The 15,627-nt window shown below is 33.2% G+C and overlaps 3 protein-coding genes across 4 annotated transcripts; 1 reads left to right on the top strand and 2 right to left on the bottom strand.

Moving 5' to 3' along the window:
- Window positions 1-2,050: 2,050 nt before the first annotated feature.
- LOC100638563 (alanyl-tRNA editing protein Aarsd1-like) lies at window positions 2,051-6,950 on the bottom strand. Its single transcript, XM_003389289.2, has 11 exons — window positions 6,717-6,950; window positions 6,646-6,663; window positions 6,456-6,600; window positions 5,839-5,896; window positions 5,626-5,791; window positions 5,519-5,579; window positions 4,619-4,802; window positions 4,483-4,549; window positions 4,288-4,434; window positions 4,148-4,245; window positions 2,051-2,361 (listed from the first exon to the last, which is right to left on the bottom strand). Exons 1-11 carry the CDS (start codon window positions 6,858-6,860, stop codon window positions 2,238-2,240), a joined length of 1,212 nt encoding a protein of 403 aa, XP_003389337.1. The 5' UTR covers window positions 6,861-6,950; the 3' UTR covers window positions 2,051-2,237.
- A 74-nt stretch (window positions 6,951-7,024) lies between these two features.
- On the top strand, window positions 7,025-9,069 carry LOC100638436 (ras-related protein Rab-1A-like). Its single transcript, XM_020001191.1, has 3 exons — window positions 7,025-7,539; window positions 7,590-8,027; window positions 8,637-9,069. The coding sequence occupies exons 1-3, from the start codon at window positions 7,311-7,313 to the stop codon at window positions 9,059-9,061; spliced, it is 1,092 nt and encodes a 363-aa protein (XP_019856750.1). The 5' UTR covers window positions 7,025-7,310; the 3' UTR covers window positions 9,062-9,069.
- Window positions 9,033-15,625, bottom strand: LOC100639074 (ras-related protein Rab-1A-like). Of its 2 annotated transcripts, none has more exons than XM_003389293.3 (2): window positions 15,373-15,625; window positions 9,033-9,552 (listed from the first exon to the last, which is right to left on the bottom strand). In XM_003389293.3, the coding sequence occupies exons 1-2, from the start codon at window positions 15,581-15,583 to the stop codon at window positions 9,140-9,142; spliced, it is 624 nt and encodes a 207-aa protein (XP_003389341.1). In that variant the 5' UTR covers window positions 15,584-15,625; the 3' UTR covers window positions 9,033-9,139. The 2 variants fall into 2 exon arrangements, with proteins under 2 accessions (XP_003389341.1, XP_003389342.1); XM_003389294.3 differs by lacking the exon at window positions 9,033-9,552 and adding an exon at window positions 9,577-10,186.
- Between the last annotated feature and the right edge of the window lie 2 nt (window positions 15,626-15,627).

The raw sequence follows: 15,627 nt of genomic DNA, 5'->3' as shown, positions 1-15,627 counted from the left end.
GCACTTAACCATGTATCAACCTGCAATTGAAGAGACAGCTAGTTCAGAGCATTGTATTCTAGCTATAGCAACAAAGTCAAGCTTGCAGGAACTAAAAATCACATATAAAGGCTACTATGATGTAGCTACCACTATTGTTTCAATAATCAAAGGAGTTACAAGAAGCAAAAGTCTGAGATCATTCACGTTGGAAGTGGATTGCCCTCATCCTAATTCTTCTACTGCACAACAAATTGGCAGTGCATTGGAAAAATTATTCACAGAAAATGGCAAACTACAAGCTATTTCACTTGATATACCCAATTATTGTCTTTGTTCCTCACTGAATATAGTAAATATTAACCCACCACTGACCGCTCTAGAAATAGGAAGGCTGAATACTAAACTTTTGACAATTCTTGAACATGCAAAGGGACTACTTTGTTTGGTGTTGCCTTATCCTGAGAAATTTAAGCTGACAGAACCCCTGCCTTGTCCAGACTTACAACAGCTGTTTACATCTCACCCTAATCTGCAGCAGCTTACTATACCTCTGGACACAGCACAGAGTGCTACTAAACTTTTCACAACTCTAACATCTAATACTACAATGAAAGGCTTGAATATACAAATAGAAGATGAGATAGTATTTAGTAATAGTATGCATAGTTTACAGGACATGCTGAAATTGAACTGTACACTTCAATTTTTTGAAATTGTCACACCATCATGTTTGACTAATGATGCTCCTGATATTCCTATTCCTCCTTCATTTATTTTCTTTCTAACAGCTGGCCTCAGGGAAAACTGCAGTCTACAGCAGTTAGGCATTCCCATTAAGCTGCCTATCAATAAACAGACAGAAAGACTTTTTGAAGTGATTGCCAAAAAGTTAAATCTTACAGAGCTTCAATTTTACTTTCTACCAGAGGAGTCATGTATTAATTGTAGTGTAGAAAACAAGAAAAAAATAATGAGTCCTTTGTTTTATGAACAGGCTCTACCAGCTATTAGTAAGATCTTAATGTCACATAAAGCCATAAAACTAATGAGGATAGAATGTGAATACCTTAATGATTCAGCTAAACCAAATTGGGATGAGCCGGCAAAACAATTTTGTGAAGCTGTCTTTCTTCATTCTTCACTTGAATACATAGAGATTGTTGGATTCTATCCTCCAACATCTAGAGGCAAAATGCTCCTTCAGAATCATCTTGAAGAGTGCAAAGGTAATTTTTACAAACAGAGGAGAGAACAAAAGTTGGGATCGATACCAGTAGTGAATATGGCTAAAAAGAATTTATATTTTATGTAGTCTTTAAATTAGTTGAAACAATTAACTAGATAATCTTTTAGGCATTAACTTGGGTACATCTGTTACTTATTCTACATGTAGGTATAACAGATACTTATTATTCTTTGGTAAAACAATTGAACATACCCATTTAAATTTAACTTTGACTGTTTATTTAAAATGTTTCATTAATAAAAATGGTTTCAGCATTATACCCAAGTTGATTACAGCACAATGATTAAAGTTCTTTTCAATTACCATCCATCTGAAAATTTTTACTGTGACAATCACTATAATTACATGCTGCTGAATCACATTACAATTTCAAAACACCAAAAGTTTTTAGAGATGTCCCGATAATCGGATCGGGATATCGGCTTATCGGCCTGCTTTTTATAGTATCGGTTATCAGTTTCTTTGCATACATCTTGTAGATATAGGAACACATGGCCATATGCATGAGAATAAAGGGTTAATTAATCAATTATAAGACAATTATGTGATACAATAAATGTCAAAATGATTCTATAACTGCGACTACTTAAAAATTAGTCAAGATACTAAATTGGGAAGTGTATAAATCACATTTTACATGCATAAATCTGTGCCTAAAAGGTAGGAAGGAAAATATTGGATCGGTATCGGTATCGGACAGTATTGACTATGTCAATATCGGAATATCGGTTAAAACCCATATCGGTACATCTCTAAAAGTTTTTACTGCATAAATTTCCTGATTTACGGTATGTTGTACTGTTAAAGTTAAATGTTTATGACTACACTGTAACAAAAAGTTTTCATGAAAAAATTTAAACAATAATACAAGTAAAAAAATTTAAACAATAATACAAGTAATTACAATAATATAAGTAATTTTATAGTTCATTTTATGTGAAGCATATATAGTTAATCCAATGAAGTAAAGGCATCAAAATTATAATCAAAGAAAAGGCATCACAATAATTTATTTTTGTTGTATTGCCTCCCTTAATAAGGTTGCTACATCAGATCGTCTAGACATGTTGTTTACTTTACCTTGATATCTTCCCTTCCTTCCTCCTCCTTTACCATCAAGCAGGTCTGTTACTCTGTTGTGCAATAAAAATAAAAATAAATAATAACAAATTATAGCAGAAAAAATTGGCCAAGTTTTTTATTGGTGACAGGGAGATTAAATGACAAAAATAAAATCCAACATTCTGCTTCATTCTGAGGCTCAGCATGCTCAATGACAAGTGACTTATCAATACATTGCAATCATAAAATCACCAATATTAAAGGGTAACTGCAATATATTTTTTTGGGTATTTATTTTATGGTCTTAATGAGATCACCTGACCATAATAATAATGTGTTCCAACTCCCATTGTCCTGAAAAAATTGTTCACTGAGTTATGAGCTTTCAAAAATTGCTTTTTTTGTTTCCTTCCAATTTACTTCCTGTCGGTATGGCTAAACATGATGTCATTAAACGTAGAAGTAGAAATAATTGCAGATAACTCCATTCCTTTATACGGGGAAATGATCCTTGATTCTCATGCCTTGTAATGTAATAACACAAATTTAAACATTAAAATCATTAGTTTTCATTATTCTAAGCATGCAACTGCAAGAAAATGATACAGAATGAGAAATAAGAACATTTACATACTAGTGGAATTTTGACTTTTTCTTGCAGCTGCATACTTAAAATAAGAAAGCTAATGATCCCAAACTTTAAATTTCTGCAACCATTCCTACTATTGTCATGTTTAGCCACACCCACCGACAGGAAGTAAATTGAAAGGAAGCAATATGTCAAAATTTTTCATGACTTCGAAGGCTCATACATGTACTGTATCTCAATGAATAATTTTTTAGGACAGTTGGAGTTGGAAAACATTATTATTATGGTCAGGTAATCACATAAGACCATAAAATACATGTAAATACCCAAAAATACATTGCAGTTATCCTTTAAGCTCTGGCAAATTTTCCCACTATATACATGTAGAATAATGAAAATAGCATATAACACTATTTGCATTCAAATTGAAGATTAGTAAGAATAACATTTTAGCTGAAATTTTTGTGGATGGAACTAAGTCTGTTCAGTTTCACCTGACCTATTGATTTTTGTTATAACTTTTGATAAACATGGAATTTAGATTTTTTTGCACCATTAGAATCGTTAGGTCCTTCCCATCCTTTAGAAAAAAGATCAGGTCAAAATGATAAGGCCTTAGCCTTTCTTTGGATGTCCCTGTATAAACTCAATGACATTACCTTTGACCACAATTTGCAGCTACAACAGCCAGAATAAATTCAGCTGCTACTGATCTGCCATGGCCTCCCAGCAACAAAACAATTCCAAAACCATAAATACGTAAAGAATGCGAATGTGACATAGTTATTTATTAATTGAAAAAAGCCAGGGGTCAGGTGAAAGTGAATAAACTTTAGGACTTTCATGCATTTAAACTTTTGTAGAGTTATCGTTACAATAATTAAAATATACAGTCAAACCTCTCTAAGACGGACACATATGGCCCAGCCATCACTGTCCTTTATACGGAGTTGTCCTTAAATCGGAGGTTATTCCATGCTAATCAGACCAGAAAATCCGCCATTTTTTGATGCGTATTAATTAGAAAGTCTGTTGTGTGGGCCATGTCTGTCCATTGGAGGTTAATTTGTACATGTGTAGATGTGTAGGGACAGTAAATCTCGTCTGTTATACAGAATAGAGAGGTTCCGCTATACAGAGGTTCTTTTATACACTACCCAATGGCCTTATGGCCGGGACAAGAGCAACTGTATGTTATAGAGAGGTGTCCACTAATTGGGGGTTCGTTTTAGAGAGGTTTGACTGTAACTCTATAAACAATACATTACTTTGGTCCTAAGTCATTAATCAGTGTCTCATTATTACTGGCTAATAAGAACTGTCCATTAGTTTTATTGTCACCCACAGTAACAAACACTAGTATATCCTAAAATAATACCTAATAACATTAAATTAATAATAATAATACTTTTTTCGTCAATTCAGAAGCAATTATATTCATAAATTCATTATCACCATCATCTCTATGTATGATAGCTAATGGATCAACTGGCTCATTGTGTAAATGCTGAAAAGACAACAGTTTAGCCAATTCCCTTAATTGTGTTCGTATTATCTAGTGATCAATAAGCCAATAATGACAAATGATAATAGAGAAACAAACTTTATTTTGTTGTTTTTGTATCTTCAATATCCTTTCAACAGAATCACAATGTTCAGTTGTTCCAGTACTACAGTGCATAAGTATTAAGTAACAATAAAGTACCAGAAATCATGCATGCACATGTACATGTACATACCACAACAACTTGGTCAATTTCTTTTCATGTAGAACAGTTTTCCCAAGATAATGAAATACTCTGTTACCAGCAATATAATACACTATAGTATTCCCCTTCTTTTGTTCAGCATACAATAATTTAATTGCTTGTATATCACTTAAATTATTGACATGGGTACCACAACACATATTGGAATCAATACCTAAAATCATGAATTTGTAATAATAACAAAAATGTTATATTTCACAGAAGCACGTCTGACAAAAATTATTAAAAGGCAATATCTAAAAAATATTCAAAAGTACATGTGCATGTACCTCATACCGTATAGCGGTGTCTTTCGAGGATAACAAATTTAACGAATTTGGCAAATTTTTCAACATTCGTGAAATTAAATTCCATGAAAACCAATTTAATATGGTACAAGATGGCAGGATATGTAAATTTGCAAAAATTAATTCCACAAACTTCTAGATACGGGTCATTCGCGAAAATTATTATTTTTGGAAAAAACACTATACGGTAGTAAAAGAATTTTTTCTTTTGCATGTCATTTAACTAGAATTATGAATTATAGCTTTTCTTATGTACATGTACATGTACATGTACCTGTGTGTAAATGTATCACAAAAACATACTGAATCAAATATTAAAAATTTGACTTTGTCTCTACCCATGAAGCTCATAATTCCACGTAGTATAATTAAGGGTCATTTTGATTAAAAATATTGACAATGGGCAAATCATCCATCTGCAGCAGTCTAACCATTAAAATTAATCATTACGTATTTGTCATTATACATGTAGGTAAGGAAGGGACTGTATAAACAACATATTTCTAATTATGATTTATGACTAATTTTACTACAGCATACGTAAAACAAAAAAATATACTTAGAAAAGCCTTATAATAAGTACCTTCAATATCAATAACCCGTACTGGACCAGCAACATCATCAGGTAATCCTCTTGTTCTGATCTAAACAATGAATATAATCAAATTATAATTCAAAATAAAACCTTACAGTTTTCAGTTCATCAGAGTCAGGGTCCAGCCATCTTGCTCTCATTGCTATTCTGTTCCGTATGCATTCATTACACTTGTCTTCAATTGACTGTAATTCTTCATCAGTAATGCTGGGGCTTGATAATTCAATAAAACACTTCCCGTCAATGCCAGTTGCTAAATTCCTGTTATTCAATTGTACAGTAAAAGTGAAATCAACCATTAAATTTACCAAGACGTTGTTTTATAGTGATACATTTGATCAGCAATGGCTGTAATAAGGTGCTGACCTACAAGTAATCAAAAAAAGCAGAAAAAATAATATAAAAGAAATGATTTATTTGCAGACAAAAAGACATGGATTAAAAGTCAACATTGCATCATGTACCAAAATTAATGTTTATCTACTGTATGTTTCCTACATATATGTACAGATGTATGTACTATATACCTCTCTGCTTTCATGTTCTGTATTTACATAGCATGTTATGTACATGAATTTGTCAAAAAGAAAGATTGTAAAATGCAAAAATAAAGCTACACATAATCTTGTATAAATTAGAAGGTTTATTCAACTTTTGTGGACATTGTGCATAAATTTAATCAAATTAACCCGAATAACATTTTTTAAAACAAAATCCTGAGACAAAAATTGGCTTTGCAGGTATTTGTCTTACTTTTATGCAGTCTTGTATGGCAAGACCAAGCATTCTCCCTTTTAACAAATGTTCATTCATCAAAAAGGGAGGAGTCTGACCATGCAAGACTAAATAAACGTAAACCCTCAACATGTACTATATCACCCTCTAATTCATTCACCATACAATAGTGAGGAAAAAGATTATTTACCAGAGTGCTGTTGCATGTGATCAAATCTTCTAGCCCAATCAACACAAAGGGTAACATGTTGTCCAGCCATTACAGGCTCCATAATATAATGTACGGCAGAACAATCTCCTCTTCTTTCAACATTTATCACATCAAATCCAGCTATCTATACAACAACATTACTCACAGTAGTATGTAGACTACATCAAACCTGTCCATGATCACTAGGCTACAAGTTTAAAATGGCATTAACAATATATGTACATCTAATATACTACAAACCTGTCCTCCTCCAGCTGGAAACAGTATAGTATCGTTCAGTAAAACTTCATAACAATTCAATTGGTTCAGTACGGTTGGTTTACAGGATAACACAATTGCTTCAAACTCACGAAGGTAAGAGCACTTCTGACATTGTAGAGACATGATAGCAACAAGTAGGCGTGTCAGAATATGAATTTTGGGTGGGGCTGGAATTGCAGCTATAATGGCTGCAGGCCACAGCTAATATTAGGGTTTGAGTAGTCTACTGCAAGATTTCATCATGTTCAATTCTAAAGTTGTCTTTGTCAATAATGTTGCTTTGTGTCTGGCTGCAGATCTTCCAGTCATTACGAGTCCACTTTTCCCATGAAAGACACTATGGTTTGGTGCAGTCCATTCTAATAATCTAGATCTACTATGGGAGCCTTGGAATGCTTGAATGCACTTTAGCTATTTGTCCTGTTTTTTTTATCGATCTATACCACAAGAGGGCTGGGCTCACTGGGATTTCTTTGTTTATCTCGGCGGAAGAGCTTTCAGTTTCGATCGTTTGACGAAAGAGACACAAGTCAAAGCAAAAGGCAACGGACTGTTAGGAAGCTGAGAGGCTACATGTCTGGCATGAATGTGATTGGAGTAAGTGACGCTCCTCTGTCCATATTTCCACATATGTACAAAATCATGATCATTGGTCGCTGTGGTGTTGGAAAAACAAGCTTGCTATGGCGCTATCTTTACAATGAGTTTAAGGAAGACCTCAGGGGAACAATTATTGACAAGGAAACAAAGAAAGTCAATGTCAATGGGAAGGATTTGGAATTGGAGCTATGGGATACAGCCAGTAAATAAAAATTCACTAATATTTGTTTTTTTTACATAAATCTCTTATAGGACTAGAAACATATTGCACTTTATCCCCACAATACTTGAGAGACGCCAATGCAGTTATTATCCTATATGATATAACAGATCCTGCTACGTACATAGAAGTAAAAGAATCATGGATTGGAATGGTGTGTGCTCAGTTTGGTGAGGATGCAGACCAGCGTATTCCAATATTACTGGTTGGAAGTAAAAGTGACCTCATTGACAAGTATGATGAACTACAAATTCGTGTCAGGCGAAAAGATGTCATTGAAGATATGAAGCAACGTCATTCGCATATTCTTGGGCCAATAGAATGCAGCTCTAAAACTGGTAAGAATGTTGAAAAATTGTTTCAAGTCCTTGGAGAGGAGATAGTACGTCGAGATTTGGAACCAGCAGTTAGAAATAAACATTTATCAAAAACTCATGTCAATAGCACTCAAAATTATGACTGCAAGTGTTAAGCAACTTTTAACTTAAACTTTAACTCAATAAACATTATTTTTTTATTTTTGGTGTTATCATTACCCAAAGCTTAAGCTGTGTTGGTATTATTACACTTCAGTTTATCATTTTATCTATTGTCAACAACAAGTGGTCCAATCATATACACAGATGCAAATGCACAGTAAACATGAAAGTGAAAACTATGGGTCTGTACTTGTTGTAAGGGAAAGTGGTATGGGTATCATTTTTATCGCTATAGCTGAGTCATTCTGTTTGATAAGACTGGTCCTATAAAAGGCTTGAGTAAAAATCATTCGTATCAACTACTCTCCTCATCATGCAACTCAGCGTTGATCGGTATAGTTTCCAGGTGCCACCAAAACATTTCTTTCCAGAGACCTACAAAGTGGTTATAGTAGGTAATTTTGGAGCAGGAAAAACAGCCTTACTGTGGCGTTTCCTACATAAAGACTTTGGAAGTGGTATTATAGATGTGGTGCAAAAAAGGATTACAGTAAAAGAAAATGACATTGAACTAGAAATTTGGGATACAGCAGGTAAAATTCAAAATCTATAATCATAAAGTTTATATTATTAACCCATTATTTAATAAAACTACTATAGGGCAGGAACGCTTTCGAACCATTTCTCCGTCATATTATGCTGGAGCACATGCTATTATTATAGTGTATGACATGACTGACCGCAAATCATTTGTTGAAATAAAGCAGTATTGGATAAAAGAAATAGCAGTACAATTTGGTGATGACGCTGATCATCATCTGCCTATCATGCTAATCGGAACAAAGGCTGACCTAGCCAAATCTATAGGTGACGACGAACAAAAGTTAGTTAAGAAGCAAGATGTACTTGATCTTAAAAAAGAATATGACAGAATGCTAGGGCCCTATGAATGCAGTGCTGTGTCAGGCAAAAATGTTGACAAGGCATTCAATCGAATAGCCGAGGAATTGGTCAGCAGAAACACCTTAGGAATATCAAACCATTATGACACTTATGTACCATCAAACTGTAAAATATGCCAATGAGTAAAATTGAATTAATATCAAAAACAATAAAAGTAAGATATGAATGTGTTTATTACAGTTCAAAGAATTATTATTAATTTAAAGAAGTTGGCAATTGCCACAACTACTTGTAGTGCGAGTGACATGAACTGCGTGGCCTTTGGGCTTGAGATTTCTAATTAATATTTGTCTGCCTAGCTCTTCGAATGCTTTACTGACAACTTTTCCTCTATCAACTTTTGCGCTGCATTCTATCGGGGTCAGTAAATTATGCTTATTACAGAAATCTTTAGCATTTCTAAGTGGTATAACCCGATCTTCATCCAAATCTATTTTATTACCGACTAACATAATAGGGACATCAATGTTGGGATTCGAATAAGTGGTAGCTTCCATAAACCAGTTCTTTGTAGCTTCATTGTATGATTCTGCATCAGTTATATCATACACAATCATGATAGCACTGGCGTCACTATAAAATCGCTGAGTTATGGATTGATACCTTTCAAGACCTATAAAATAAAACTGAATTTAAATAACGTTGAAATCAAATTTACAAGAAAGAACAATAACCGTAACTATTTCAGTAATAACAATAGTGTGTGTTTAATTAGAATAATAAACCAATTCAAGACTCATAAGCATTTAATTTATAAGGCAAAACATCATAACAAACACACACAAACTAGTGAGTCTAGTTATTGTCAACATGTAATCTCTCAGATTTCTGGTCACTACTTCTGTTCATGCAAGAGCATTGACGTCTTGTCACGCTTGACACATTAGGTTTCCTTGATGGTTGACTCTTCTTAAATAATGCAGTTGCTATTACATGAAATGCTTGTTTAACATTGTGTCCAGTTTTAGCACTGCATTCAATAGGGTGCAGTAACCCTTTCTGCAAAGCTAACTCTTTGGCAGTGCCAAAATGAACGGTATCAACATCAGGAGATATTAAATCCGATTTATTAGCCACTAATAAAATCGGAACAGACTCATCGTCATATTTTAAGTAATGTTGCAGCTCTTGAAACCAGTAGTCCTGAATTTCTCGAAAGCTTTCTTCCTCAACAGAACTATACACTACCATTACAGCATCAGTATTTTCATAGTAGCGACGTGTTAGTGTACGGTATCTGTCCTGACCTAGTATAAACAATTGCAGGAGTCAATGGGCTGAGACACCAATGTTTTGTGCACACACCATCACACATTAGATTAAACATTTGTAGATCAAAAAAAACAAAATTGAAACTGACATAATGTATACAATGTGACAAAAATACCCTATACATGGAAATTTTTGAGGGGATAAATTTTTGCAAATGATGAATTTGCAGGATTTCATTAATTGTTTTGAAGTACCACCATTTTGTAATAATTTTGAGAGTTAAAATATTTTTGCATGTTTTAATTTCGCAAATGACCCCTCGTTTCGCAAAATCTACAGAAATTTATCCCCTCGAAAAATACCACTTATAGGGTAGTGAATACAAAATATACAATGTACATGTAAATGTAGCACTTTAGTATTACAGTATAAATGTACACAAATACATGTACATGTAGGTGTAGAAAAGGGGGTAAGGAGGGCTAGAGCCCCCCCCCTAACATTTTAGCAGAAAGGTTTAGACCCACAACTTTCGGTAGATAGACAATAAGAAATACCATTACATGGATTAACTATAAGTTATTGGCCTCATCCAGCTTTGCATACATGTAGGTGAAGACTAGCTACTCGGTCTGTCTGTCTTTCATTTACAGGTTATTAGTAGCCTGAAACTTCATGTACATGTACATGTATTTGAAATAGCATAGTGTGACTTAATATACATGTAGCAATAAAATATGACAGGAATTAGGCATGTAACACCTGTCAAGAGCACGTATGACAGTACATATCCACATGTCTTTTATGTTGCCCTTCAGCCCCTTCAAAGTTTCAAATCATTGCTACATAACTGCTAGCTACGTAATATCTTCCCTCAAATGTATGTATATGTACATGTACGTATTGCTCAGTCAAAAACCCATTTAAATAAGCAGAGTTCTGACAAACATGCATTAAGAAATGCAGAGCCCTTACCTTCCATGGCTAGGGACTATGATCCAGTAGGACATAGTCCAATAGGAGAGGATACTATACAGAATATATTGTGCATGACTTCTACATGCATGTATTATGTACAGTATATGAATGGGTAAGTTAAAAATTTTATGTAAAGGTGAATTGGATTACTAAAATCATGGTAGAAGCTGTGATAATTAAACATACTGTACAACAAAATTAAGTTTAAAACTATACACTAAATGTCAAAACAAAGGCACAGACATGTACACTGTGTATATAACTACCTCTGCATTGCTCTAACTACAAATCTTACAAAACGTTATACCGAAGTATAAAAATAAAAAGTGCAGTTGGAGTCATAGTCTCATTGACAATGCGAAAAAAATTACATTGTAAGTAGTAAACTAGGAAGTACACATGCATGTAAATGGACAAAATGAACATGTACAATGTAAAAAAATTTAATTAAGAAACTTGACAAGTTTTACTTATACTTCAGCAGATGGCTTCATTAATTTCATTGAAATCTAAATTTTATTGCAACTTGATGAGTAAAGTATAGAAAATTAAGATTTAACTGTCAATGCAAGCAGGTGCAGACATTAAAAGAAATTTAATTAGAATGCCCTTTTCACAAAATACAGGAAGCACAACTACTACATTTGTGTGTAATTCCTTCCTTAATTTCCCTGCACTATTAAAGGTGAAATAGGTATAGGTGTGTGTACTAGCCACAAATCAAAAAATTAAAATACAAGTACTAACTGCTACTGATATATTAGTACATGTACAATATTTGGAAGACTGTGCATGCTTTTGTTGTTTACTGTCAACCAAAGTAAAGAAACAGCTCTTTAATATTTGGAATAACAAGGTTCAAACAGAAATCAAGTCAAGTGCCAACTGCTGCAATTAACACATTTCATTGCAAAAAATGTATGCTGTGCCCTCAGAGGTGAGTGAAATCAAGTGACTTCCATGAGAAGGCAAAACTACATACACATTAATTGCTTAGCATCTTGCCTACATGTACATGTACATGTACTTCATTGTACCAACAACAGAATCACAAGACCAAAATTATAAAATTAATAATTCATTCTTATTTTTATTCCTTTTGCACACGTGTGTAATTATGAAGTACTCAAAATAAAAAATTGAACTCAAGTGTACAGGTAGAGCCCATTCGTGTAGCTAAATGTACATGTAAATGTACCATCACCCACATTATTATACATTGATTCAACTCTCTTCTCAGCCCAGTGATAGAGGTACATGTACTAAAGCCCAGAACAACATGAAATAGGATAGCCATGATAACCATAAAGTCAATAAGAAGCAATAAAAATGCACACCAGTACAAGCAGTCAATGATTCATTAGCACCCTTTGACATAATAAATACAGTACATGTTATCTTCCTGTTGTGCATGACTTTGCATGCACATGTACATGCATACCATAATTTGCTTTTTTTCGTACAAAATTTTTTCATTTCAACAAAATTCAAGTCGAAATATTTTTGTCTTTTCATAGTATATGAAAAATTTTTTAGCTTCTCTTGCATATACATGTACATGTACCTTGTCCTTTACCTACTGGTAACAAGGCAGCTATAGTAGTATTTACAGTTCCTGAGATATAAGCTTCTTGACCTGGCTGTTCCCCAACATTACTAGCATACGGATAGTACTGGAGATGCAAGCAATGACCAACTTAAGGATAATAAACGGATAATAAATGAAAACATTAAATTGCTACTTTTGCCACATAGTGGACCGTTTTGTTTTATAACTCAGTAATGAAACGACAGATTGAAATACTGCAAACACCAATGGATAGAGCAAGGTTAGAACTGCAATGTGATACCTACTTATCAGGCTGTACTTTAGTCTTTCTTTGATGAATTACGTCACAAATTTTGGTTGTTCAAAAATTTTCGATTGAAATATTTTCATCATTTTAAGGCCATACAAAAATATTTTCATGTCAAAAAAAGGTTATCTGGTAAGAATTTAACTTAATTAATTGTATCACCAAAAAATTATTTAAGCTCTATACTTTCAGTATCTAATTGACTAAAATATAACTTTAGTACATGTAGGTATAATTATACACATGCATGATTTCTAAATTTATTTTCAGGCTCTGTATCTACATGTATATAGGGTATAGCAAAATTTAAATTACCACAATAACATTCATACGTGTACATTGTATTTCAATTGCCTATACTATTTTTAATTCAGAGGCAAACTATGGAAAGTGTACTGCATTATTCAAATAACTAGCTAAAGCTATAACTAGAGACAATAATTATCTTTTCAAGACAAAGGTCCTTTTTGTCAGGTACATGTACATAATGCTTGAGTTTCAAATAAAAAATAGACAGTGGTGAGGTAATCTAACAGAGACAGATCAAGGTGGCTTGAAGCATTGAACCTTTGGGTCCTCCTCACTACAATACAAGAGCAATCATATTCTAAATTGTATTTCAAAGACGTCAATGTTATACAAACACATGTACATGTACTGTAGCTACATTGAACATCATATATGCTCCAAATTTTTATTTCATTTGCTAAAAATTTGTAGATGCAAACATATAAACATATATACATGTATGTAGTACAAAAAGTAAAGTACATGTATATCCATTAAAAAAATTAAAAGAATTACTGTTACTGTTCACTGTACATGCATGTGTATGTAATACATGTAGCTGGGCCAGTATTGAGTACCACATACCGTAAAACCATACTATACCACATTACTATGTACATGCACATGACATGTACATAGATATCTACTTTAAATGGCTTAATTAGTTCTTATAATGTTTATATCCTAACCAGGATTAAAACACAAGGGTAGGAACATGTACTTGTGCCTTTGATAGTTTGAAAACAAATTTAAGGAATACATGTACATGTAGCTTTCAAATAATTACATGTACATGTACATTGAAAATTCTATTTAATACTGAAGTTTGAACTTCTAACAAGCCTTAATTGTACAACTTGGTTTCAGGTGAGTACTCTATACATGTACAAAGTACAGGTACATGTACGGTACATGTATAACATTCTTATTTTAAAATCTTGATTGCATGCTTGCATACAATGAAATTGCTTACAAATTCTGATACACAATGCACTCAAAACATACTTTTCTATACATACATGTACATAGTATCAAAGGTAACCAATAGAAACTAGTACTCATGTATTACTCACACGCACATACATGTACATGTAGAGTAAGTATGCTATACCAAAAGAATTTTTACCTATTTCAATGACATAATTATCTAAATGAAGACTCCATTGTCTCAATACAACTACCAGGATCAAAGTAAAAAAGAGACAACTAAAATTCAAAAAACAAGAATTTGACATCTGTTTACTCAGTCTAAAGTTTATTATCTATATGTACCTGAAACAGAAGGTCTATTTACAATGTCCTAAATTTGAATGAAAGATAACTGAACTTAAAAAAATTTTTTTAAATATTATCTATACAAGAAAGTTTACACCTCATGTGTATACATTTAACATCAATTAAAATAAAGATACCAAATTGCAGATGCATGTCATTAGGTGCAAAATAAAAAACCAATAAATTTAACATAAACTACAGGTTGTATGTTATGAAACATCAAAAATAAAACAAATCTTTATAGTTGTGACATTCTGATGAATCACAATTGTTAAGTAAACATTATAGTATTGGTATAGCATAAATGTGTACATAATGTATAAAAAGTGTACGACATCACAAAGGAAGGTGACACATATCCATATAGAGCACACTAATCATAACTGCATGCAATGGGTACTGTTGTCAGCTTTTAGCAACAGAAAAGGTCTAACTCGTGATTTTGAAATAATAGTACATGTACCTTACAAGCTCTTTACTTCTAGTCTATCAGGTAATATTAGGTTGCATGTTTTACTACAAGGTGGTCAATGTACATTAAAAGTCTGCAAAGGACAAATACACTGGTAAATTGAATAACACAAATAACACAAACAATGAAAACTTGCACATCTCTAACTTTCAGCTTTCGCCATTTGAACCAATAACTTAACCCTATTTACCACAAATTGCCAGATGTTTTCTTACTACTATAGAGTAATAGCCTTTGACAATATTAAAATTAAATGCAAGTTGTAACCCCATTAGTATTAACTTTGTCTTCACAAGTAGTGCTAAGTAACAGCATGCATAACTATTAAATAGAATTTACAAATCCAGCTAACCTGCAGTATCCCAAAGATACAGTACAATCTCTTTCCCATTGATGGTAATAGTTTTCTTTTCTTCAGAGACAAACTTATTAGGCGTCTCTTGAAATTCATTGTGAACATATCTCATCAAAAGGCTAGTCTTCCCAACTCCTACAGCTCCTATCAAGATCACCTTGTACTCGTTAGGTAGAGCTGAGCTGGAATGACCCTGTGGCTCGGCCATTGTTCAATTCGTACTGTACTTCATTCACACGCCAACGCACAAGT

This window comes from Amphimedon queenslandica, unplaced genomic scaffold (genome assembly GCF_000090795.2).
Source record: "Amphimedon queenslandica unplaced genomic scaffold, v1.1 AMPQUscaffold_13103, whole genome shotgun sequence".
In the NCBI taxonomy this organism is placed as follows: Eukaryota; Metazoa; Porifera; class Demospongiae; order Haplosclerida; family Niphatidae; genus Amphimedon; species Amphimedon queenslandica.
Note: the sequence above shows the minus strand (reverse complement) of the source record. Positions and strands in the feature narration are given on the sequence as shown.

Coding starts and splice junctions, on each gene's coding strand:
- LOC100638563 (XM_003389289.2), bottom strand. CDS start 6,860: ATGTCTCTACAATGTCAGAAGTGCTCTTACCTTCGTGAGTTTGAAGCA. Junction 4,803..5,518: donor ACGGGTTATTGATATTGAAG/GTACTTATTATA, acceptor TCATGATTTTAG/GTATTGATTCCAATATGTGT. Junction 4,246..4,287: donor CTTCTGAATTGACGAAAAAA/GTATTATTATTA, acceptor GTATTATTTTAG/GATATACTAGTGTTTGTTAC.
- LOC100638436 (XM_020001191.1), top strand. CDS start 7,311: ATGTCTGGCATGAATGTGATTGGAGTAAGTGACGCTCCTCTGTCCATA. Junction 7,540..7,589: donor GGAGCTATGGGATACAGCCA/GTAAATAAAAAT, acceptor AATCTCTTATAG/GACTAGAAACATATTGCACT. Junction 8,028..8,636: donor AAATTATGACTGCAAGTGTT/AAGCAACTTTTA, acceptor AAACTACTATAG/GGCAGGAACGCTTTCGAACC.
- LOC100639074 (XM_003389294.3), bottom strand. CDS start 15,583: ATGGCCGAGCCACAGGGTCATTCCAGCTCAGCTCTACCTAACGAGTAC. Junction 10,187..15,372: donor GTATCTTTGGGATACTGCAG/GTTAGCTGGATT, acceptor TGTTTATACTAG/GTCAGGACAGATACCGTACA.